Source organism: Notechis scutatus, chromosome 2, assembly GCF_049901735.1.
Source record: "Notechis scutatus isolate UNSWTSFEM ecotype Mainland chromosome 2, rNotScu1.2, whole genome shotgun sequence".
Lineage (NCBI taxonomy): Eukaryota > Metazoa > Chordata > Lepidosauria > Squamata > Elapidae > Notechis > Notechis scutatus.
Window position 1 is genome coordinate 168986658 of NC_142010.1, and position 27345 is coordinate 169014002.

The following is a 27345-nucleotide window of genomic DNA, read 5'->3' on the forward strand; positions in this document are numbered from 1 at the left end:
TTTTATTCTTCTGAAGTTCTTGCCAATGTGGACAAATCCAGCGGAGGTATTCTACCGGTTCGGCCCGGTTCTGCTGTACGGGTACCATTGAAAAGCAGTGGAGACCAAACCAGTTCTCTAAGATGCTCTGCTGTTGGGCCCGCCCACCTGCCCAGGTTTTATGTCCTGCTTTATGTGTCAGCTGCTGAAGTGACAAGGAGAGTAGAGGATCGCAGGAGGTGAGTCGGAAAGCCTCTGTGTCTGTGTAAAGTGCATGTTTGGTGTACGCGTGTGTGCAAAGTGTGTGTGTGCACACAAAGCCACACCCACCGAACCGGTGTAAAAACTTTTTTGAAACATACCACTGAACAAATTCCCCTCAGACCAGAACTGACTGTCTTTTAGGGGATGTATATTTGATCCAGATCAACAAGTACAGTAAATATTAATCAGCATTAAACTTAAAATTTAGAAATGTAAATTTAAATATATAAAAGTTCTCTACATATTTGAGTATTTTGTCTGAGCGTGGTTGTGAATTTGCAAAATTGTAATCAAAATGGAGTGAAATGAAGAATTGCTGCAGCCTAAAGAGAAAAAAAAAACCATAAATGATGCCACTTTCTTTTTTTTTATAAAAAAGTTTTAATTTTTTTAAAGACATATACAAACAATACATAAAAACATAAAACCATCTTCCATTTTATATACATATAGTGTGTCAGTTGGTTACGAATCTTTTGTGCTATCCTTTCATAGTCATTACTCACAGTTTATATAAATTTCACATTGTCAAACTAACATATGCTTATATATTTATCAGTTATTAATCATCCATGACTAAACTATTTATTCCATCATTTTATACGAGATATCCCAAATTTCATTTTAAAATTTATATTGTACTTTCATCCAATGTTTACATATGTCTAAATTATTCTGTTACATTATCATATCTTTTTATCCAACCATTGATAAAACAAATCCCATATCATATAAAATTGTTTATCTTCTTGTTCTCTAATTTCAAATGTCAATTTACTCATTTCAGCACAGTCCATAATTTTCTTAATAACTTCCTCCTGCATAGGTATTTTATCATTTTTCCAATTCTTAGCAAATATAATTCTAGCCACTGTTAAAACATTTACAATCAAATATTTCAGCTCTTTGTTGTATATTTCTGGTATAATTCCCAATAAAAAGATCTCTGGTTTAAAGTCTCTATGTTGTTTTATCATTTTTTCCAACCATGTGTGGATTTTAGTCCAATATTTTTTTGCGTCCGAGCATGTCCACCACATATGGTAATATGAGCCAGGTATCTGATGACATTTCCAACATTTATCCAATTTATTCTTAAACATTCTCGCAAGTCTCGTCGGGGGTAGATGCCACCTGTAAAACATCTTATACAAATTTTCTTTATATGCAGTTGACATTGTCATTTTATAATTTTGAGACCACAATTTTTGCCATCTTTCTAAATTAAGCCCATATCCAAAAAATTTTCCCCAAGCAATCATCATTTCTTTAACTTGTTCCTCCTCCAATTTAAATTCTAATAAATGTCCATAATGATGCCACTTTCAATACCTGAAGTCAAGAATAGAATACAATAACAGTGTTGGAAGGGACCTTGTTGGTCATCTAGTCCAATCCCCTGCTCAAGCAGGAGACACTATACTATTTCTGAAAGATGGCAGTCCAGTCTCTTCTTGAAAGCTTCTAGTGATGAAGTTCCCACAGCTTCTGAAGGCAAGCTGTTCCATTGGTTGGTTGTTCTCACTGTCAGAAAACTTATCCTTATTTCTAGGTTGAATCTCTCCTTGATCTGTTTCCATCCATTATTCCTTGTCTGGCCTTCAGGTGCCTAGGAAAATAGCTTGACCCCTTCCTCTCTGTGACAGCTCCTCAAACATTGGAACACTGCTATCATGTCTCCCCGGGTCCTTCTCTTCACTAGACTAGCCATGCCCAGTTCCTGCAACCGTTCTTCATATATTTTAGCCTCCAGTCCCTGAATCATCTTTGTTGCTCTTCTCTGAAGTCTTCTCTGTGCTCTGTGCTCTGTATTCAATTCATTCAAGGTTAATTCAATAGAGCTGTGTAGTTTTCAGATCCAATTCCAAGAAGGTGATTCAAGGTACATAGTGAATTCCACTTAGGCGTGGAAAGGAAGAATACTTATATCCAATTGTGGAAGGAAGCAGAAACGGTATCTCATTTGTCCTCAAGTAAACTTATTTTGTTCCTTTTTCTATAACCAATGGTTGTTTCCAGACCAGTTTATAAAGATTAGTCATGACTCAGATTTCAGAGATTTCTCTGGGATCCATTTTCAACTGATCTGGCTTGGCCTTGTTACGCTTACATTCAGAGAAGTTATGGGGTAGAATTTCATCTCACCCAATCCAGCAGGAAAAGTATGCTACAGACCCCTCAGTCAAAGAATTCCTACTGGCAGGGTCTAAGAAGAGAGTCTCCTCTGCCACCGCCCCTGTTTTGTGGAACATCTTGCCCAAGAGGTGTGGAAAGATCTCAATCTTGCGAAGGCAGCAAAATTTGGCTCTGCAGTCTTGCAGGGGTGGCATAATGGATCTCACAACCATGGGGCTGGCTGGTCCCTTGAAAGCTCCCACACCTGTAATAATCCAACACTAAATGGCCATTTTAGAATTACCCTCCCCTTTTTTATATTTAATTGCCGCTCACAATTGTGGACAAAGACCGTCCCAGCCTGCTCGGACTACAATGGTTCACGCCGCTGGGAATCGAGGTGACGGGCATTCACCACACCGATGAGGCGGACTGGGAGGCAACGCTCGTAAGGGACTTCCAGGAGGTCTTCGACGACACCCTAGGCAAGTACAAGGGGTCCCCAATCTCCTTCAACCTTAGCCCAAACGTTGCCCCAATCCACCCTAAGCCGTGGCGAGTGCCATTTGTGCTCAAGCCCAAAATCGATGAGCAATTAGATAAGCTCATCGCACAAGGGGTCTTAGAGCCAATTGACCATGCCCGTTGGGAAACACCCATAGTCACCCCCATCAAACCGGATGGCTCCATAAGAATCTGTGGTGACTATAAGGCCACCCTCAACCATGCCCTGCAGCAAAGTGCCTACCCCGTCCCAGTGGTACAGCACCTTCTGCACTCACTGGGGGGAGGCCGGGTCTTCACAAAGCTCGACCTGGCTCAAGCCTATCAGCAACTGCCAGTCGATGCTGAAACCGCCGAGGCGCAAACAATTGTAACACACCGAGGGGCATTCCGATGCAACCGACTCCAATTCGGAGTCAGCGTTGCGCCAGGAGTCTTCCAAAGCCTCATGGAAAGACTCCTGCAGGGAATAAAGGGAGTGGTGCCTTACTTTGATGATGTGCTGGTGGCAGCCACCAACAAAAAACAATTGGAAACCCGCCTAAGGGTGGTACTGCAAAAATTCAAAGACTCTGGCCTTAAAGTTAAAAAGGGGAAATGCCAACTCTGCACCGAGAGGGTTGAATTCCTGGGGTATCTCCTAGACAAGCACGGAATCCACCCCACCGAGAAAAAACTCAGAGCCATCAAGGAAGCCCCTAGACCAAAAAACAAGGTGGAACTGCAGGCGTTTTTGGGACTTATTAATTTTTATAATGTTTTCCTACCCCAAAAGGCGACCGCGGCAGAACCTTTGCATAGGCTGTTGGACAAAACAGCCACCTGGACTTGGGGGAAGCGGGAGGAAAATGCATTCCAACAGACCAAAAACCTACTAACGTCTGACGCAGTCCTCATTCAATATAGCAAGACCCTGCCACTGACGGTAACATGCGACACATCGCCCTTTGGCGTCGGGGCGATCCTCAGCCACATGTTACTGGACGGGAAAGAAGCACCCATCGCCTTCTTTTCGAGAATGCTGTCCAAGCCAGAAAGAAACTACAGCCAGCTGGACAAGGAAGCCCTAGCAATCATCTCCAGAGTGAAAAGGTTCCACGAGTATCTCTACGGTAGGACCTTTTCAATCGTTACCGATCACAAACCATTACTTATACAAACCACATACTGGCAGGGAACAAAGCCACCCCGAACATCCTGTCACCCAGGATGACAAGGTGGTCTGAGTTCCTTGCCGCATACAGTTACCAGCTGACACACCGGCCCGGCAAGGACATCTCGCATGCAGACCCACTGAGCCACTCCCCCCTACCAGACCTGGAGGATGACCCAGCACCCACAACAACAACCCTGCAGATAGAGACTTTACCCAGCCCACTCCTGACCGCGCCAGGCATTGCCCGAGAAACAAATAAAGACAAGCAGCTGGCGCGAGTCTTGAGCTGGGTAGAGAAAGGATGGCCAGAAAGCGACGGAAATGAACACTTCAAAGTTTTCAGAAACCGACAAACCGAACTTTTCTCGCAGAAGGGGTGTATACTTTGGGGAGACCGGGTGGTGATACCAGAGACATTACAAAAAAGGGTACTAGCCATGTTGCATGAGGTGCACCCGGGCATCGTCAGGATGAAAGCCCTGGCCAGAAGTTACGCTTGGTGGCCAGGGATGGACAAACAAATCAAGACGTGGGTGGCTGCATGCAAAAGGTGCCAGGAAATGCGATCCACCACCCCCGCCGCACCAGTCCTGGAATGGGAGACCCCTAGAGGCCCCTGGTCGCGAATCCACATAGACTTCACCAGGCACACCAAGGGACACACATTCCTGGTCACAGTAGATGCTTACTCCAACTGGCTGGAAGTAAGCACCATGAAAACCACAACAACAGAAGCCGTCATAAAAAAACTGAATAAACTTTTCGCCACACACGGGTTGCCAGATGTGCTAGTGTCGGACAACGGACCACAGTTTACGGCACTAGTGTTCGAAAAATACCTGGCCGAACGGGGAATAAGGCATGCCCTAACATCGCCCGCTCACCCGGTGGCGAATGGGCGGGCAGAGCGAATGGTTCAGTACACACAAAAAACCATACAAAAAATAGAAACTGGTGACATACAAGAAAAAATAAATAGAATGCTGCTCATACAACACATCACACCCAACACAACTACAAATAAAAGCCCAGCAGAACTACTGATGGGCAGAAAACTAAGGTCCCCCCTAGACCGATTGCACCCCACGTACAACCCGGAGAAACCCCCAGGCTCATCCAGTAAACACCGAACATTCAACATCGGAGACACCGTCTACGCAAAAAATTTCACGGGAGACCCACTCTGGGTACCGGCATAGATAACCCAGGTAACGGGCCCCCGGTCGTACCAACTGCAAACCACTGACGGACGGAGCTGGAAGCGGCACATCGACCAGCTACGATCAAGACTAGCCGCTGACAGCACCAACACCCTGCAAACAACCACTAATGAAGAAACCAGAGGGGGGGGGACCCCAAACGCCAGACAAGGGGAAGAGGAAAGGCCTAAAACGCAAGCAGAACACCCCCCAACCAGAACAAGCCAAACCCAAACAATAAACCAGCCATACTCACCAGTAGACCTCGAGCCGTTGCAGACGGGAGCTTCACCTGGAAGGAGCAGCCGAGCCAGCTCAACCAGCCTGGAGAGACCGGGCGGGAACGGGGGAGCCGACAACTCGACCGACCCAGGTAGACTGGGTTTGAGTTGCAGCAATGGGCCCAGCTCACCATTCCAGACGGTTCCATCGAAGGGTTTGAGAGCGACGCGGAGCCCGTCCGAACCGGTCGACAACAAGACACCTACTGAAACGCGCAAGTCAACTAGGCAAGTACGAAGCCCCGCCTACCTGCGCGACTACGTCACCACGCTCCGTCGGGCGAAACCAAGAGGGGAAGGGTGTTCTATATTAACATTCTCCAAATCCTAAATTCTGATTGGTCTTCACGGACCACAACCTGATTGGCCGACTAAGCAGCCGTGATTGGTGCGCTAAGAATCTACTGCGATTGGCCGAGCCGATCGCGGGAGATTCAAAGCGCTGTCATTGGCCGCCGAGCCATGCGCTAGCTCTATATGAAGAGCCGCCGCGAAGCGCAGGTCTTGTACAGAACTGTATATTCAATAAAGAGCTGACTGTTCACTTTGGTCTCGCGTCTCAATAAAACCGGTCTACCCGATCTAACAATATCAATTCCTATCACCTTGCTCATATATACAATGAAGTTACTAATGTAGTTGTCATTTATAATCACTATTTCTTCCCTGTTTGCATCAGCCCACATGTCCATCTCCCTCCAGGTACATGACTTCTAAATGCATCTATTGTTACTCATGTGGTCTTGGGTTTCAATCTTTTTTTTCCACACCCTGTTTAGTGCCAGATCTTGTGTTTCCACAAGTGCTTTTTTGTGATTTTTAATGTCTTTAGTATACTTTAATCTCTCCTTGTTATCACAAAGTCATGCTCCCTCTTCCTGGAGGCATCTCAGATGCCCTTAAAATAGGGACGCACAATCTTCTTTAAGGTTTCTTCTTTCCTGGAAATCAAGTTCTTTATATCTTTTCTTAAGCCATCCTTGACTTGTAATCCTCTTTTCCCTCTCCAACATTGCATCAGAAGCACCTCCAATTCAATCATTCTTATTCAAAAATAACTTTCTACCCCTGAACTGAGTAAGAGCTATTTAATGCTTTTGATAGAAAGGGGCAGGACATGATCAGTTTTCAATAGGTTTCAGCTGCTTCAAGATTATTTGCCTAATTTCTAAAGAAGCCTGCTGTATGCTATCCATACCTAGTCAAAATCTAATAGAATATACTTACTGCTTCATCTACCCATCCCTGACCTCAACCTTCTATTTAATTTCCTTACTGCATTATCTGAATCTGAAAATCTGAAGTGTACAAATATATTTCTACTAAATGCTCCAAATTAAATGCCTCTGGCTGACCGAATTCCATCATAAAATAGCTGATTCCATTCCATTAATTATATATTGGCTGTAAACATATCTCATTTTTAAGAAACTCATGACTTCCAAAATGGCTGAGGCAAATCCTGCCCTGTGCTTATGCAGTAATCTAGGAACACGCTTTCCTAATTTATTAATATAAATTAATAACTCCTGTACCTTTATCAAACCCACCCCCTCCTCTCCAAACCTTGTTCTTTTTACTCTAGGACAGGGCTGTCAAATTCCTGGCCCGTGGGCTGGATGCATCACACGCTGGCCATGCCCAGTTTAGCAAAGGAGGGGAAAAGTCCCGATAGGTCACGTGACACCATCATGACGAGGTGAGTTTGACACTCCTGCTCTAGGAAAAGATGAGAGACACTTTAACATGATCCACCATTCCCCTCTCAACCATTCTCAAGATAATTGATCCAGACCATTCTGAATATTTTCATAACTATTCAGGTGTCAGCATACTATTCACATATACATGTTTAAAAATCTGTAAATGTATGCAGAAAACCTCCTACCATTTAGTTTTGGTATTTCTGGCCAATAACTATGTACAGAAAACTTACCAGCCAATCAGTGTTTTGTGACTGATCATTGACTAGGTGTTTCATTTCACCACTCAGATCCACACCTATAACATGCAAATTTCTCCCTTCCTACAAATATAACAGGTAATAAATTGTGTCATCAAAAAAGCACAACAAAGAATGTTCTTTCTGCGCCAACTCAGAAAGCTCAAACTGCCCAAGGAGCTACTGATACAGTTCTACAGAGGAATTATTGAGTCTGTCATCTGCATCTCTATAACTGTCTGGTTTGGTTCTGCAACCCAACAGGACAGACACAGACTTCAGAGGATAATTAGAACTGCAGAAAAAACAATTACTACCAACCTGCCTTCCATTGAGGACCTGTATACTGCACGAGTCAAAAAGAGGGCCATGAAAATATTTACAGACCCCTCACATCCTGGATATAAACTGTTTCAACTCCTTCCCTCAAAACGACGCTATAGAGCACTGCACACCAGAACAACTAGGCACAAGAACAGTTTTTTTCCCAAATGCTATCACTCTGCTAAACAAATAATTCCCTCAACACTGTTCAACTATTACAAAGTCTGCACTACTATTACTATTAACCTTCTCATCACTCCTTATCACCCATCCCCTCCCACTTGTGATTGTAGGACTGCCACTTGTATCCTTTCGATTTATATTGACTGTTTCCTAGTATGATTTGATTGCTGATTGTACCCTATGACTATCATTAAGTGTTGTACATTATGATTCTTAACTCTTAACGAATGTATCTTTTATATATACTGAGAGTATTTACACCAAGACAAATTCCTTGTGTGTCCAATCACACTTGGCCAATAAAGTATTCTATTCTATTCTGTTCTGTTCTGTTCTGTTCTGTTCTGTTCTATTCTATTCTATTCTATTTTGTCATGTGCAACATGTTCCATTGTAGAGACAGAACTTTCTGGGAAACTATTCCATTTTAATTCCAGTTCCAATTGGCCATTCCAAGTTTGGTCCTTGGGATTTTATTTTTAATGTAAACAGGAAGTGATTTGATAAATTGGACGTGTTCCAGCCTCCAAATAGAACATTTTGCATGGTGTTAAATCTTTATTTTGCCGGTACTGCTGTATGTGGACCTCTTTCCCTAATCATGGCAGAACCCAGGCGGTTTCTAGTAGAGGGAAAGTGACCCGAATGAGGAATTTCTTCTAATAAGAATACAGAGTCTCACTTCAAACTCATTGTTATTTTCAAAACAGCATTTTAAATAATCAGGCTCAAATTATCCTGTTTCAGATAAATTAAATGGAAGCCTAGCTCCCTAGAGAAGGCTTTAATGCTGGGAAAGGAGGAAGGAAAGAGAAGATGATAACCAGCAATAAAGTGGACAGACTCAGTTACAGTGGCAAGACAGTGGACTCTTGGACAAGCTGAAAGACCAGGTTAGGATTGTCATGGGAAAAGAATCAATGTGGTTGCTAAGAGTTTGACAATGATTTAATGGCACATATTCAATCAATCATAATGGCAAAACACTGGTTATGCCATGTGATGGAAGAATGGCGAATCATCTTGCATGAGTATCAGTCTGCACCTTCATCTGGAATTCTACAAAATGGAAATAGATACATCAAAGAACCAACATTGTGCTAATAACATGTAGTCTTTTGACATTTCAGAATGTGTTTCGTTGTTGTTTTTTAAAAAAAATGTGAGTTTGTGTGTGTGTGCATATGTGCATGCAGTGTTCATCCACCAGGATTATAAAGGAATTGTTCTTCAGATCATGCTGGAAGCACATTAGGATATTGTTCCTGGCAGATTCCATGACAAAATCTGTATGTGTTTTTTCTGTTAAAACCAATGTGACTTTTTAAAATGTATTTTGCCATTTTCATGCCTTTGACAATACAAATATCACACACATTAACAGCAACGTGAGCCAATTAGCAGAGAGATTGTCTCTTCTGATGGCTGTGAAGCAACGTAATAGGCCAAAGGAATGAAACACAGGCTGGTTATTAGAGAATGATGACAGTGTCCAGATTGCCAATGCTAAACCATGGCCAATATAGATGAGATAGCAGAAAACTCATACTCCATCTTTGATACTGCTTGTGCAGTTTACTTGTCTTTGGTTAGCTTTACACACAGAATAAACATCAACAAACCCAAGCTACTACGGTATACTCACAGTGTAGTGCCACAATCAGTCCAGGCTTCTAATAAATCTACTTGTATTTAATACATGTTTTTAAAGAATATATAAGAATCACTGTGGTCTTGTGGCTAAGTAGCTGGGCTAGGACTGGAGAAATCCAGTGTCTAGGCTATCCTAGACCATTTGAGCTTATGGGTATCTTTTGGCCAGCTACAATCTTTGGCCATGTCAAGTTATACTAGATGCCTTTTTCTCCCCCTCAAAGAATTTGAGAAAGAAAAAGTAGAGACAGACAGACACTAAGTAACTATGAGTGCAAAACAAGACTGGAAATTAGGGGGGGAAATAGAAGACAGCAATAACAAATATTTCTATATAATTCTCAAACATAATAAAACAACATACACATGCCAATTAAATCATCAAAATTTAAACACTCTTTTTTAAAAAGCCTAACTGGACCCAACTGATTTGCCTCAGTTGCTCTCAGATTCTTAATAAATAAATAAATAATATTTTAGAAGGGAACATGGGCAAATTCACATAAAAAATACAGTCAGGATGCCAAAGGGACAATCCAAAATAAATACAAGGATGCCAATTACTGAAATCCTTTGCTAAAGACACAGATTAAGTGTTCTCTTCATAGTTTTCTCCTTTTTTCCCCCAACAGGTTAGCCTATTTAGGTGATGATGAATCTTTTTTTAAATAAAAATATATATTCCACACTAATAGTATGGGAAGATTGGGCAATTCTTGTAATGTATTATTTACTGGAATAAGAGGAAAATGAAATAAGAATACCTGATTACAGAGGCCTAGTTTACTTAAATGGATCAATAATTACAATTCTGGAATATTTGCTTAGTTTTGTAGTACTTTTTAAGCTGTTGTTCATACACAAGAATGTAGGACACATCGTATCATTGGAACTTAGTAGGAAGTCATAGAAAGCTGCCTGGATAGTTCATGAATTTTTCTCTATCTTTCCTCAGATTAAAACACTAACAAAATTAGTGGCGGTCAAAATGTTCACACACTTCAGAAATGTTCTACTTCACTTTCACATTCAGGACAGGTTATGTCAACCTAAATGCTTCTAGAAGATGTGCATCTTGCAAAACCTGAACATAATAAGAACTTTCTTTCCCCCGGGCATCAAGCAATGCCTTTTAGGAAGCACGTCACTTTATTGCATAAAATGGAAAACAAATGCCAGGGTTGAAAACTGATCTCTCAGAATCCAAAATGCTGTCCTTCCTCTTTGGCAGCTGGTCCCAGTTTTTCATATAAATTGGGTCTTCTCCATCCCACAAGGTGGTTACTGAAGGAAAGCTCTGTCAGAAGATATGAGAGAAAAGAAAAAAGCACAATCTTCCCCATATATGAACCATTCGTCTATGAAAAGCCTGTTGTTCCTCATGTCCACCTTGTGCATTTGCTCCAGCCATTCCGCAGTTTCCCAACTGCGTTTCTCTACGTTCCTGGATCCCAGAAACCAGACTCACCTCCGATGGGACTATGATGATGAACTCGCCATTATGAGTTTTGAGTTTCAAGCCCAGTCAACTGGATGGGTGGCTTTTGGCTTTACCGTTAATAAGAAGATTCCTGGAGCAGACTTTGTGATTGGTGGTGTTCTTCCTGATGGCAACATCTATTTCTCAGTAAGACTAAATCAAGAGTGCCATTTCATTAGGGCCTTGGCTCAGTGCATGTAATTGAGGAGGGGAGAGGGATAATTTGCATTACAAATGAATTTAGAGATGATTGTTGACATGATAGCTGCGGTATCATTTATGCTAGGGCCATGTTATATTTTCATTCTTGCTTGACTGGCATAGCAGCAAAAGAATATTTGACGGAGATGGTTGATTCAGAAATGCAAAATATAAACAAATAACTCTCCGATGGCTTTTGCAGTTTGGGCTTGCTCAGTTTATATGGGAAGGCACAGAAAAAATTATTTTTGAGGAATAATTTGTGCTCTAAAAGCTATGCTCCCTAAAACATCAACAAACAAGGAAGAAAAAAAATACATCTTTCTTTAAAGGAGATAGTGAAATTTCTATAGTTTATTTTGTCTTGGGGATATTTTCCTATTCAGAAACTGCTAATTTTATTACCGAATCTTGTGAAATGTCTGACAAAGTTTCAGAGCCAATTATTCTTTCTTGAGTTCCAGGATGATTTTTTTTTCAAATTACATTTACAATTACAAATTACAATTATTTTACCCTTAAGCCTAACACTATAGTTGTGTTTTTAAAGTGTGTATACAAATATACACACACATTTACATCAATGCAACTTAATCCCATATTTAATAACCAGATGCAGTATTTTAGTTCAATTATTCACATATATACCCATTCACGCATACATACACCTTCCTCCTACCTCCCTACAGCAATCCTGCAGCAAGATCAATGAGATATGAATATAATGATTGGGCCAAGGTGTCCAGGGAGGTTCATCCTGGTGATGGGGTCTCTTAACAGGATGGCCTCTTATCCAAATGATGGTCTCTTCCTCTATCCATGGCAATGTATTTGTGACTTCTTCCTATTTCACCCAGGATTGGCATGGTGTGAACAAGGATACCATCCTGGAGGATGAAAGGCAAGATTATGAGCTGCTGTCATTGACCCAGGATGCAAAATCCACTACCATGGCCTTCAGGCGACCATACCGGACATGCGATGAACATGACCTAGACATCACTGTAAGCAAAACAATGGGACCTGTTATTTATTTATTTATGTTATTATTTTATTTTACTTTATTTTATTTTTCATCCCACATTTATCATCTTCATAAATAACCCAAAGCAGCAAAAATACCTAATATTCCTTCTTCCTCCTCTTTTCAATCCTGTGAAGTAAGTTGGGTTGAGAGAAAGTGACTGGTCCAAAGTCATCCAGCCAGCTTTCATGCCTCGGTTGGAACTAGAATTCAGAGTCTCTGGTTTCTAGTATAATGATAAATAATAGCACAAGCAAGAACATGGAGGCCAAAGACACAAAGAAATAAGCATTTGCTGCAACAAAGTGTGAATTGCCTTCACTTGTTGCACTTTGAGAAACTAAAATATTTTCCTTCCTTTTAAAACCAAGGAGCATTTCAAGGGTTTGTTTGTGATTCAGATGTTAACTCATAAAGGTAATGCATAATACAAATAACAATAGAAACGTTTTATGCAGTGCTACCAAAATACAACAAAAATTTCAGTATAATAATCTTTAGATGTCCATTCAAAGTCTGAAAACACAAAATGAAATATTGGCAGAGGGAAGGCAGCTGTTTTGAGACTCCATCTTGTAAATGCAGATAGTTGTTTTTTTTAGATATAAAAGAATATGTGTCTACAGGCACCGGTCTATGACAAATCACCAAAGCCAACTCACTATAGCCAATTCACCATCACCAACCTGCCATGGCCAACTTGCCACAGTCAACTCAGAGCAGGAGAACGCGCCATGGCCAACTCACCACATGACAACTCCCTGTGGGACAATATCAAAGAAATGGTGGAATAGAATCATTAAAGAAAGGATGCAAAAGGAGTGAAAAAATGAAACGTGAATGACAAAAAATAAAATACTTTTTAAAATATTTCAAATAATTAAATCGAATTGTTAATTTGTCCCGTGGCGAGTTGGTCCATGGCAAGTTGGCCGTAGTGGGTTGGCAGTGGAGAGATGGCTGTGGTGAGTTGTCCCATCCCATATGCATCTTCACTCCATCTCTTTGCCACTTGCAGGGCAACTAAAAGAGCTCAAACCATGTCCCCATTACTGAACATCTGAGACATGACCACATCCCTCTCAAGCGAAACATGCACAGAGTTTCATAGTTGGATTGTTCCACTTCACCCATCTTTTGAGTGCTAGTGTTTAATTTAGGACAATTCTCTATTTCCATACTAGCCCAAAATCCTCTTCTGGTATAACTTTCCTTGTCAGAACTGAAGTGGGTAGAAAGCAGCAAGAATAATTCCCTTCCCCAAGGTAGGTCAAGGACCCTTGAAGTCTTCCACAGACAATAATCCCAACCTCATTGAAGTTGTGAAGAGCTGTTGCTCCTCTCCCAGATTTCTCTTAGGAAAAGGCAAGTCTGGTACAATGGTGATATGTGTTTCTGTTTTCTGCAGAAAAGGTCTTCTAAAGTTCCTAAGGATGAATGGGTTTAAGGATCAAAATAGTCCACATTCATTTAAATGTGCTGAGCTGCATTTTCATATTATCTAGCAAGCATTCCATTATGCATATCAAGTATCTCTTGGGCTTGAGATACATAATGGTATAACAAGTAAATGGTATAACAAGTGATATACAAAGAAAGAAAGAATTGCAAGGAACAAAAAATATTGAATATGCAATGGATATCAGCAGAACCTTTAGCTGAATTGGTTAATTCACTAACTAATTTAAAGTTAAGCTGATTCTTCAGAGAATTATTAAACAAAGCTGGTTCTTTCTCCAAGTTTGGGATGCTGCAAATATTAGAAATTAGAGAAAACCAGAGTGCCTTAATCTGACTCCTTTGGAATTAAAATTGACACTCATTAAGCGTTTGTTTCAGAAACTGACCGCTGTTTCAGCAAATCCTCTACCCACAATAGTTCCGTTCTTTGCTTGATGACCAATTGCATTAATCTCCACAAAATATCAAGTCTAAATGTTGTTGGTATATCATCTGAACCAGGGTGGATGTTATTTTCTTTACTAATTCATCATAAATAAAGTTTTGGGAGAAGAAAGCTCACAAAAGAATTTAATCATACAAATTGGTAAAAACATTAGTATGGATTTGTGTTAAGATTTGCATAACTCCAGTAAGAGATAATCGCAGTAGGAAACAAAACAAGGTTCAAGACACTGAAGATTAGGAAGGAGAAGAATTATCTCTTTGTGGCTGCCAATAAGCTAAATGTTTAGGGATATGATAGGACAGAGGAGACTTTCATTTGTGTCTACACAGGGTGACACACTACGCCTCATGGTTGCATTTGGCACAAATGACACGATCGACTTCTTCAAAGGAAAAATAATCCACAAATCTCTCTTCTTGATGTTGGTGACAACAGAAGAGGAACTGAATCAACCCAGTGTCTATCATGAATATGATTTGAAAATAAATGATGTAAGTATCTAAAATTAAAAACTCTTCCCATTCCATAGACTTCAATGGTCCCCAGCAGATTGACATCTTTCATTCATTGGCTCTTCGCTCTGGTGACCACATAGAGCAATTCTGTCTTACCTCTTTCAGGGTAAGAATAGGTGTTTACAGTGTGCCTTGCCTTCCCTTTTCAGTATCCTGTTCCAGAGGAAGAGACCACCTATGCCTGTACCTTTCTCCCTTTACCCATTGTCAAGACAAAACATCATATTTATAAGGTAACTGGAAAATCAAGCAGGGTGCTCTGCTGGTGAGATTGACAATTATCCCAAATCTGTAAGAGCCTTTCACTTGCTGATATCTTCTTGCTCTGACATTGTCTTTTTTCTGTCCAGTTTGTGCCCATGATAACACCTCGGAATATAACATTAGTGCACCACATCATAGCCTATGCCTGTGGCAATGAAAGCGTGCTTCCCAGTGGAGTCAGTGACTGCTATGGAGCTGATCCTGATTTTTCTCTGTGCTCTCAGATAATGGCTGGCTGGGCTGTAGGAGGAGGGGTGAGTGTATACATTTTCCAAACCAGATTAAATGGTCCTTATTTCTCATTGAGTGTTTAACCCGCTGTTGTTTGTAAACCTACTATATATCTGGAATAGTCTTGCATTTTTAAAGATTTTATTTCATAGCAACTTTTGGGAATGAGGGAGGAATTACTCAATATTTTGAATTGTCTAGTCCAGTGTGATTAGCATGGTTTCCTTATTGCAATTGTTACCAAATTAAATCATATCATCTGGGTTTTGACACAAGGGAATGAGGTTTTCTGCCTTTTTATGCAGCTTTTCCTAACTATCTGGGTCAAGATTGTTGCGGTTTGTATGCCTTAAATCTCAACAACATCAAGATCCCAACATCCCAACTGATGCTACTTACTACAATCCTTGTGGCGCAGTGGTTAAAGTGCAGTAGTGCAGGGTAGGCAAAATCTGCTCACAACCTGGAGTTTGATCCTGGTGGGGCTCATCCTTCCAAAGTCAATGACATATTGGCAGCAATGTGAAATTAATGCTTTTACATTGTAAATTGCCAAGAGAATGCTATAAAGTGCTTTGGGTGGTATATAAGTCTAAGTGCTATTGTTATATTTTCCAGTATCAGTTTCATCACTTTTATATAGCTTTTTTCAAATAACAAAAGGTATTTTTCACCATTACAAGTTCTTAGAGAATCTCCCATCTTATCCTACAACCCTAATATATATATTTAAAAGCAAGTCCCACTGAGTCCATTGAGACTTTTCCCCTGATAAAACACATCAGTCATTGTGTTTGAAGGATTAAATATGTTCTCTCCCATCTGGCAAAAAATGTAGTGCTATGACTGTGAAGTGACACTCATTCTCTCTCCCCACCCTCTCTCTCCCTCCCTCCCTCCGTCTCTCTCTCTCTCCTTCCATAAATAAGGCCTACATGTTCCCAAATGAAACTGGATTCTCCATAGGGACACCAATTGATCCCCAATGGGTCCGACTAGAAATTCATTACAGCAATTTTGATTTAATTCCAGGTAAGTAAAAGTGCATGGGAAAAATTAGAGGCACAAATCCAAGACAGAATGGAAAGAAGTACATGTTATCAGGATTCAAAGATTCAAATTCCAAATGAAAAGAAATGAATATCTGTAGGGTATGTTTCCTATATCTATAAGGGATAGACCAACTGAGCAAGAGAAACAAGACTCTACAAAGCTCTACAATTTTATTTGAGAAATATGTAACTTCTCAAATGGCAATCTTATCCAAGGTAAGATTGTATTGTGGGGAAGGAGAAGGAGGAGGACTGTTTAAGTGAGAGCACAGTCAGTTCAAAGATGACTAATCCAGCCACAATTTCAAAGCAAGGCATAAAAAAGAGTTTCTGTGATGCTTATTCTGGGTCTCTGATACAATACTGAAATGAGTCCATTGGAGTTGGGCAGTTAATAAATTCAGATAAATAAAGGTATGTATAAATATACGGTTCCTTAATGAATGGAACCCACAGATTTTAGGTGAGTGTTCAAGTGCTGTTTGACTCAATTCTGTTATTTCTTTTTTCTTTTTCTTTTTGAGGCTTAATTGATAACTCAGGTGTGAGAATCTTCTATACTTCGGAGCTTCGTCCATATGACATGGGGGTGCTACATACAGGAATTTTAACTTTTCCTGTCCATTTCATCCCCCCTCAAACAGATTCTTTTATGTCTTATGGCTTTTGCAATACCAGTCATTTTCATGAGGTAAGCTTGCCAGCCTTTAACTCATCCCATCACAATCACCTCTAGTAATCTTTATTGCACTCTTAAGTTCAGTTGCTCATTCTTATCAAGCCTACAGTTGATAGGCTTCCTTCCTTCCTTCCTTCCTTCCTTCCTCTTTCCTGTTTGTTTGTTTTACCTTCAACTCTGTGTTAACTCATGGTGACATCTTGGAGTAGTCCCTGCTGTTTTCTTGGCAAAATTTCAAAACTGTTCATCATGTCCATCTTGTTAGGACTGAGAATGACTGGCTCAAAGTCATTGAGCTGGTTTGTGCCTAATGCTGAACTAGAACTAATGTTTTCTGCACCAGCATCTTAAACATTACACCAAATTGGCTCTCAATATTAGGCCACCTAAAACATTCCACAAGAGTTGCGCCTAAGCCTCTTGTCAGAAAACCAGTCTGAGGAAACTGACCATCTGAGCAATGAAGTGGCGGAGAGATAAAACTCCTTGAAAGAATTGGTAAAAGGGATATGTGTAATCCAAGTGTGTTCAGCAGATGAGGTGGGAAGATTTGATGTTGTCTTGGGTCAGTGTGATTCTGCTGGTTCCTAATTTGTTCCTAAGCAAAAGCCACTGGGACTGCTTATTGCTTGCTCTCACCATGGAAACATTGGAAAGAGATGGGAGAGGGAACACTTTTCCAAATGACAGGAAAGTAAAGCTGTTTGTTTCTTCTTCCTGTTTCCATCCACAGTCCCTAAGGCTATGCATGTTTTAAAAGAGATCAAGCCACTATTCTTGTGTCTCCTATAAAACATCCAGATTTGGCCCTTCAAGATAAAGTAGATGTGAAGATAAAAATGTCATCTTATAATTCTGTTGACTAATAACAGAACTGATGGATGGAGAGGAACACATGAGTAGGGAAGTTTCCTCCTCCTGCTGTTTGAATTAAATTTCACCTCCTTCAAAGCTGTGTTTCATCCCAGATCCAGTCTAAAACTAGTTAACCTCTTTTCTTTTCCAGATCAATGGGAGTCCAGTGCAAGATATGCATATCTTTGGTTATTTACTCCATACCCACCTAGCTGGAAGGGGATTGAGAGGTGTACAATACCGGTAAGCAAACAACTTTCTAGGCCAGATGGAACAGCAAACACAATCCCCACCCCTCAACTAAAAATAATATGGGAATGGCTTAAAAGCAAAAACTGAAGAACTCTAACTTTCCATCTTTATGGCTGAGAGAGCAGTACATTTCTTGACAGTAAGCCAGTAGTCTTGTCAAGTATAAACACAAAAACCAAAATAGAAAGAGTCCTTATAAAAGCACTATTGTCCACCTAACTATAATGTTCTTGGCTGTGGTCAAACGTAAAGGGTAGGAAAGACAAAGTGGGCATGGGATCTAGCACCCAAGCCACCAAACGGGGCATGTTCACACAACCAATCAAAGAAAGCAGTTGTAAAGGTACAGATTGCAGGTTGAGTGTTTCCTTGACCTGATCAGTCAAGAGTTGTTTCGTTGGCAGCTGCCCTGTGCCTTTATTCCTTTAACCTTCCTTAACCTCATTCTTTAAAACCGAGATGAGGCCCTGATAGTAACTCTCTCACTGTTTCTGATCCAGAAACATTTGCCACCAATTTTCCCTTAGAAACTAGCTGGGATTCCTTGGCCTCATTCAGGTCCTACTCCTGCAGACATTGACTCTCTTTTTCCCTCAATAGAGGACTGTGAGGGAACCAACCTGACACTGACCCATGCCCCAGAGAGCTCCCCATGCCTTCTGGAACAGCCCAGATTACACCAAAGAGAACAGCCAATATCCTAACAAGAGAGGCTTTGTACTATATGCTGATGGATATGCTAATGTGAAGATACAGCCATAAAATTCATTTCCCTAGCCCTGTGAAGAAACTGATACATTGAAATTTGAGCTGCAGTGACCATGGAAACATTTGTCTGGGAATTACTAGATCACAGCTAACCTTCACCCCAAACAGAACCCTCTCTGCAACATGAACAGTGTTCTGTCTCACTGATATTGTCTCTATCTACAGGAATGGAAAACAGTTGAGGATCATCTGTGAAGACAATCAATATGATTTCAATCTTCAGGAAACAAGAGACTTGAAGAAGTCTGTTATTCTCAAACCAGTATGTCATTCTAAGATATCTGTTGAGTTAGAGTTGGGCAATAAGCCCCTTATTATGGAGACCCCATATTCTCTCAGATTTGTCATGAAGTCAACTGCTTTGTTCACAGGGAGATGAATTCCTGGTGGAGTGCCACTATCAAAGTACAGATCGGACAGAGACCATCTTTGTAAGTCTTCTCTGAATACTTAGGATAGACAGAGGGCTGGATAGACAGTTTTTGACAATAAAATATTGATTTTCATTTTTTTTTTTCTTTTTTTCAGGGAGGCCCAAGTACCCTGAATGAAATGTGTCTAATATTCCTTTTCTACTATCCTCGCAACAACATCTCCAACTGCATAGGACTCCCAGACATTCAATATGTTGCCAATCAGCTTGGCCAAGAGGCAAATGAGTGAGTGCTTCTGGCTAGTTCCAAGGAACAAAGTTGCTTAGATGACATAGTTGGAGAAAGTGTAAGGAATGGCTTGCTACCAAAGCATCACAATGTCACAAAGTACCCTGGGCAAGTTGTCACCACTCCACTTATGGAATGCAGAATCCTCCAGTTTTTCTGATGCTTAATAGGACAACGGGATGCCAGCAGAGAAACCAATCTGCACAGATCTGGAAGGGAAGCATTCTAAGGGAACATGTGTGGTTTGTGCAAATGATATATATCAATACAGGTGAATCTCTGTATAGCAAGAATATAAAGCCTGTATCATCAAGGTGGAGATATCAACTTGAACTATATTTAGCTAATTTAATCCAATTTAATCCAATTAAGTCAAGTGTTTGTCCTATCCCCTGCCCAATTTTTTGGGTGTGTGTCCCCAGCATACTTTTAAATGTTTTGCAGAGGGTCTTCTTTAACTCACACATAGCACCAGATGCAACTTTGAGATTGAAAAACTTGTCCAGTACTGCTATGGGTTAAAAATAAGCATTCCAAATGTTCTGGTTGTAATTTGAATGGAGTCTGGCAGTAAGCTGAGCTGGAGACTGTATTTAATCACACACCCATTATTCACCTTGGTGTCTCATCTTGGTGCCTGTAGACAACTCCCTGTTTTATGATTTCACCCTGCAGCCCAACAGAAGGAATGATGGCCATCAACTCTGTACAATGGGATAATGAAACTGTCAAGAAAGCAGAGAAAGCTTGCAAGGAAGCACCTCAGATTGTTAGCATAAAAACCATTGATGTAAGTAGGCTTTAAATACTGGAGGAAATTACAATTGTTGAACTGGAAATGAAATGGGACAACTTGCCACAGCCAACTCACCACAGTCAACTCATCACAGCCAATTCACCATGGGACAACTCGCTAAAGGACAATTCAACAATTTGATTTAATTGTTTAAAATAATTTTAAAAGTAATTTTATTTTTTGCCATTCTCATTTCATTTTGTGCCTCCTTTTGCACCTTTCCTTTAATGATTTTATTCCATCATTTCTTTGATAGTAGTGTAACACTTATTCCGTAGTGAGTTGTCTTGCAGCAAGTTGACCATGACAAGTTGGTCATGATGAGTTGTCATAGACCCAACTGGAAAAGCTAGAAATGGAACAATAGAGATCTAGTCTTGGATCTCCATGAGGTTTATACCTTCCAATCTCTCTTTATTCTGGACATGGTGTGAAGAATAGCAATAAATTAAGCAGCATCTTTCCAAATTTTATGCAACTGAAGCTGATATATTGTCAGTTTCAACTCCCACCAAAGGGATTACTGACAAAGGCTACCTGTGGCTCAAAACAAAAATAGACCACGTAATTGAAAAGCATTTATGGGCTTCTTTTTCCCATTCCTTTTCAGTTGGTCCTTCATCCATTTTCCTCTTTGGATAGTCTTCTACACTTGACTTTTTTCAATTGTAAATAGCTAAATCAATGACATGTATGACCTTCTAGTTCCAAGTCTTCTTTTGATTTTGTTGGGTTCCAACCCATTTTCAACCCATTTTTAGAAATAAATTCTTCTTAGTTCACCTCCTTGGAAAATTTATTTCATAGAAAGATGGTTATCTGCCAGAAAATTTATAAATATTTAGATAAGACATCACACTCTGTACATTTCCAGCATCACTTTTCCCTAAAAATAAAAAAACTGGAATAAGCAGAGTATTGAAATAATCCCTTCTGCTAGTAGTTTTTATTTTAACATTTAAATTAGGTCTGTCTATTCTAATTTCGGCAAGAAAAAAACAATGACCTTGTCTTGCCCAAAGTCTGGGGCCCTTAACTAGAGGTCCTTTGACTAGAATGAAAAATATATTTTTTACTTTCAGTGGTCTCTAATTGAAATTTAGCTTGTCTTGTAGGTTTAGATTTAACAAACCGCAAGCCTATATATTACTATTATTTGTTATTTTTTAAATAATTTGATAACTATATTTTAACATGATGGTTCCCTTTCTAACAAAATATATTTATATTGTTATAACAAATAATACACATGTACATGTATATACATAAACATAATGTAATATAACAATATACATGTGTTTTATTATAAACTAGTTTTATGGACTTAAATACATTCTTCTGACCAAAGCATTGTAGGTTTCTTGAAGTTCTCAAAGAATCCATGGCTTAAGAATCCTTTCCTTAAGAAGATGGGCAAAGCCCAACAAGTAGATATTGTCTATCTTGAACAATTTCCTTCTTTCCTTGTAGGAGGTGATAGCAAATGAAACTGGTTTCATTCGTGATATTGAAGTTCCTGAACCACCACCCTGCAAGTTGAGTCCAAGAGACATGACTACAATACCTCCACCACAAGAGCACACCGAGTACAAAGCAACTCCAGATGTAGCTTCCAAAGCTGTTAGCACCTCTTAGCCTGCTGTTCATAGGTTTGGGGTTTGTTTGGCTCCTCATCTCCCCACCCCCACCCCTGGTATGAGTTATGAGTTATACAAACCTTGCCAATTTGTAGTTCCAAGCCCAGTTATGGAACTGCTATTGTCCTTTACTTTTCTCTGTGGTTGGATGGCTGGGGGTCTACGCCCAACCACTTTTTTATTGCTGCGTGTATAAAGTTCAAAGCTGAAACAAGCCAGCCAGCACTGGGGAGAGGTCCAAATATATCACCTCGAATTTAGAAAGGACCTATCCTTCTTTCCATTTTCAAGCCAATTCTGCCATATAGTTCTACCCAGGGAAGAAATGGGGCATCAATCATGGGGTAAGCAGAGAATAAGCACACAGGTCAAACAAATATGGGCAACCAGTGAATTTTATAGCAGACTTCCTCAACCTGCTATCCTCCAAATATATCCTCTGGATTGGAATTCCCAGATTTCCCAGCCAGCATAGTCAAATTACTTGCTACTGGAAGGTTTGAATATATAGAAGTCACCTGGGTAAAAAGGAAAATCTTAAGTATTGCCTTGTGTTCGATCATGTGCCTTACACTGATTGCCAAGGAAGGCAAGCAAGAAGATTATCTTATGGTCTTTTTTTTTTTTTAAACAAATTTTATTAATTTTTAAAAGCATACAAAACATACAAGATAAACATAAAACCTTTTTTCTAAAAATTTCTAAAAATTATTTGAAAGTTTTACAACATTAACACATTTCCTTACAATCACATATTTTCCCTTTCTAACTTGCTTTATTTTCTTCTATCTTTCTCTCCATTGTCCTTTTCTAACCTTTCTCCAAGGTTTTATTAACTCATTCAAACATAAACACATAAGAACACAAAACATATAAACATAAAAAAAACCACATCTTTTCTGAAAGTTGCTTAATCCCGGGTCAAAACTCTTTGCACAGACACCAACTCAAATTCATATTCATTTTATATGCCATTCCATATCAATATTACCATTTTCAATTTTTTATATAGCTTCTTCTCTCTCTTAGATTCTCTTAATTTTATTTTATTTATCTCATCTCAATTCAAATCATAATATTTATTATTCTTTGTCTGTTTATTTCCAGCTATCGATTTATCTTTCTTCTTTAAAAAAGCTTCTCCTGTACACTAATTGGAGTATGACGCCTTTACCTCTTTCCCCTACATTTATAATACTTAATATAAAATACCTAACTTACATTGGGATTCTATTTGGTACATTCTAAAATTATACAATATTATCAATACCAATACTAATCTATTCATTAATATTCATATTCTTTTATATCATAAACACTTAGCACATTACTTTTCAATTAATTAACATACTTTTGTGGGAGCACCTACTTTCCATAATTATTCCCCCACGTCACATATTTTAAATCATTATTTCATTAAGGTATTCCTGCTTCTCCTACTTCAAATCTCTCCTTTCAAAAAAAAAAAAAAAATTCCCACTGAAATAACACAATCTAATTAATATTGACATTCATTTATATCTTTCTCTCCAACTCCTTTATATCTTAACCATTTTATCCATTTCAATTAAATAACATGCCTTTTGGGAACACTTATATTTTCCACAATTAATTCCCCCCATCATATCTCAAATCCTTATTTCATAAAATGTTCCCCTTTTCTTAAGACAAGTTTCACTAAGTTATATTAAACATTTTATCACACTTTAAATTACACATTATTTCCAACTTTCTAAAATTATTTCTAAATACAAATATAAAAACAATCTTATGTACCTCTAGAATCCCTTTATCAATAAAGCTTACCCATTATCTCTAAAAACTTTTGTTTCTTTACATCTTGCTCTCTACTATTGAGGCTTCTCATCCCCTTTCTCCCTTGCTTATTCTTCTCTCTGTCCTCTTTACCCCTTTGCCTCTCCACCTCCCTTTTTCTCTGCTTTCCTCCTTTCTGTTGTCTTCTAACATAATATCTCTTTTTCATCTTGTTTTTCTCTTTTTGATTGCTTTTATAGGTCTTAAAGTCTCTTTTTCCTTTTCTCTTTCTCCTTTCCTTCCCCAGCCAAAGTCACTTGTTCATCAAAAATGGCTTCTTCTTTGTCCCAGTCGTCCTGTTGTCCATTCAATTTTACATAAGTGTAGACCGCCATTTCTAAATACTGAAAAAGAGTATCAAAAACATCCTTCCCTTCCTGCTTTTCTTTCTCATATTTTTGATAGTTCCCTTAAGATTATCTTATGGTCTTATTGATCTAATGGTCTTATTGGAAGACCATTAGAAAGGAGTTTGAGGTAACCCACAGTAATAATATCTACAGCTGAAACAAGAAACAATATGCTCAAGGAAGTGGAGCAATTAAGTTGGCCCTTGATTTCAGTAAAAATGAATTCATACATCAACCCAACACATTGTATATTTAAGTATATTAAATGGAGAAAAAGATTGATAGAAAGGCAATGGAACATTGAATCTGATAACAATAGAACAGTTTTGGGTATTTTGATATGTGAAACAAAAGATTGGATTTGCCATTTACTCTATCATTAGCAACTCAATTTTATTTTGAAGATTCCACTAGAATAAAAAGGTGGAACAAACATATAATAAAAATAATATCTACAGTACTTAGTGTATTAAAAACAAATTCCAAATTCTTTACAATAGGAATGAAATGACACAAGAGCATTTCTACTTTTTCTTAGACTAGCCAACATCCAATATATTAACAGTTGTAATGTTCAGATCTTTAATGATAATTTCTCATATTTTACTTTCATATTTTATATAATTTTTATCATTCAAAAATTATAATATATTGGGATTTTTTTTAAATAAGAGATATATTTGGTATGAAAATGCTGATTAAAAATACAGATACCTGATTATGACAATCAAACATAAATTTTTATCTGATTTGTGCAAATGTTTCTGTCTTCTTTAGTATACAGTACTTGCAAGTTGCCTTCCAAACCATTAGTTTGGAGGCAGAATCACTAGGGGGTAGACTAGGTCTGTGCTCCTTTGATAAAAATTAAAGACTTGTCTCTTGTTGGTTGAACCTTAAAGCTATCAGTCCCAGGGCCGTCAAAAGGATTATTAAGTGCTGGCGCAAGACTAATATGGGACCTCTCACCTACACATTAAGTTAACATCTCCCCTCCCCTCTGCCTCCCCACTACCCTGGGAATTTCGCATTACTCCCTGTACTGATGTAACTCCTAACCAATCGAGAGGCTCGTTAAAAAGGATGGGGGGGGCTGCCAGGGCAGCAAAGCAGATCGGGAAGCATGGGGGTGGGGTGAGAAGTACAGAGAAGCAGCATTGAAGTCCGTGCAGCCCACATTTAGATGTTTTTTTTTCCGACTGGGAGAAGAATGGTTCACTCTAGTCCCGTGATGGCAAACCTATGGCATGTGTGCTACAGGTGGCACGCAAAGCCATTTATGTGGGCACGTGAGCCGCAGGCAAACTTACCTCACTGTCCATGTGCGTGCCTCCCAGCTGCTTTTTGGCCTGTTTGAGGCCTTTTTCGGCCTGCCAGAGGCTTGAGGGAAGCCTCTGCAGCCCGAAAAATAGGCCTGTTTCTTCACTTCCGGTATTTCCGGAAATATAGGAAGTAACAAAACTTCCCTCAAGCCTCTGGCAGGGCAAAAAAGGCCTCAAATGGACCAAAAAGCAGCTGGTAGGCGCAGTGCAGGTAAGGGGGCGGCAGGGAGGGGATTGCACGTGCATGCGCAGGGGGCGCGGGGAGGCCACGCGCATTGCCTTCTGGGTACTGGCATGCGAGCACGTGAGCGTGCGAGCGTAAGCACAATTTTAAGGCACAGGAGCCCAAAAAAGTTAGCTACCACTGCTCTAGTCTATAAGAATAAAAGAAAAGTGACGCTTCCTTTACCACCACCCCTCCTCCTCCAGTTTATCCTCCTGCGTTTTAAAGCCACCTCTTGCTAGTTACCCTTTGGCACAGCTGGCATGCACAGATCCTTCAACTAAACTAACAGTGGAGCCTCCTTCCTTTTGGCATGAAGGATTTCAACAGGATGAGAAATGGAACTTCATTCTTCAAGAACTGGGGAGAAGGAGAGAAAGAGAGAGGTGGAGGTGGAGGGCGGGGCGATCATTGCCGCCACTGCTGAGCAGGAAGGACACGCCTTCCTTCCTTGCCGTTTGTCCTCCAATGAGTTGATTTGATCCAGTATTTTGCTGCAAGCCACCTTTACCATCCCCCACCACCACCCCTCCCAGGGGCATCCAGGTTTCAGCGTTCCAGCACCCCTCCATTCCAATCAATAACTCCAAGACGGACATATTTCAAAGGTACCTTTATTTGGATAGTAACTGGCACATCTGTGGAATCCTGAATCTGAAAGTTTCGGGCTTCCTTGCAAAAGTCAAAAACTACAAATCTATTCCCCCTTAGCCATCACCACATCACATGGTCCAATCACCATCCGTCCTAAAGTAAAGATTCCCATTTCATTATGCGCCACACTCAGCGACCTTTTAACCAAACAAAAGAATTTTATTTTGTCTATAGATATACTCAAAATGAATTCCTCCCTCCCACTTTCTCAGGCTCGAGTGTGGCAGCACGGGAGCATAAAATCTCATTATGGCTTCCAAAGCTGACACCAGGTTGACACACTGTCCCGTTGTTTTTCTTTTTAAAAATTTGGTTTTGTAAATTTTTTTTAAAAAATTCCCCTTCATGGACCCCCTTTGAGTTCCATGGGCTCCTGAACAATATACCGGCCGAACCCCCCTTTCCTCAGGCCTGGCTGTTCCTCACCCCAATTTCCGCATGAAAATTGAGCTATCCCTGTATGGACATGTAGACATGCAGGTGTTTAATAATATAAATGTTCCTCAATTGTTTCATTACTCAAACAGCTACCAGTCCATCCAAATGGGAAGTGCCAAATTCTCTCCTGAATGATTCACTTTCTGTTGCCAGTACATCATCAATATGTCTATATTTTCACTGCTTCTCTGCGTCCATCCTTGATTTAGCATCACAATTGAGCACATTTATGTTGCTAAGCGAAGCAGGTGTTAAATGATTTTTGCCCCATTTTAGGACCTTTCTTGCCACAGTTGTTAAGTGAATCACTGCAGTTAATAAGTTAGTAACAGAGATGTTGAGTGAATCTGGCTTCCCCTTTGACTTTGCTTGTCTGGAGGTCGCAAAAGGGAGAATCACATGATCCCAGGACACTACAACAGTCAGAAGTACAAGTCAGTTGCCAAGAAACCAAGTTCTTTATATCTTTTCTCCTTCTAATTTCTCAACTGTCTTTTGTGGGTTATATTCAGTGGTGGGATTCAAAACATTTTAGTACCGGTTCTGTGGGCATGGCTTGGTGGGCATGGCAGAGGAAGGAGACTGTAAAATCTCCAGTCAGAGATGGTGTTTGCAGGT

At 39.9% G+C, this 27345-nt stretch overlaps 1 protein-coding gene across 1 annotated transcript; it reads left to right on the forward strand.

Moving 5' to 3' along the window:
* The first annotated feature begins 10905 nt into the window (after nt 1-10905).
* LOC113432324 (putative DBH-like monooxygenase protein 2) lies at nt 10906-22539 on the forward strand. Its single transcript, XM_087954101.1, has 13 exons — nt 10906-11227; nt 12139-12285; nt 14544-14705; nt 14879-14962; nt 15080-15247; nt 16154-16256; nt 16801-16967; nt 17962-18053; nt 18996-19092; nt 19202-19261; nt 19359-19489; nt 20168-20282; nt 21759-22539. The coding sequence occupies exons 1-13, from the start codon at nt 10910-10912 to the stop codon at nt 21921-21923; spliced, it is 1809 nt and encodes a 602-aa protein (XP_087810227.1). The 5' UTR covers nt 10906-10909; the 3' UTR covers nt 21924-22539.
* The last annotated feature ends 4806 nt before the right edge of the window (nt 22540-27345 follow it).

Excerpts from the sequence above, each read along its gene's own strand:
- LOC113432324 (XM_087954101.1), top strand. The coding sequence starts at position 10,910 with ATGAGAGAAAAGAAAAAAGCACAATCTTCCCCATATATGAACCATTCG. Across the intron at positions 16,968-17,961 it reads ATACCAGTCATTTTCATGAG|ATCAATGGGAGTCCAGTGCA; the intron begins GTAAGCTTGCCA and ends TTTCTTTTCCAG. Across the intron at positions 19,490-20,167 it reads CTTGGCCAAGAGGCAAATGA|CCCAACAGAAGGAATGATGG; the intron begins GTGAGTGCTTCT and ends TTCACCCTGCAG.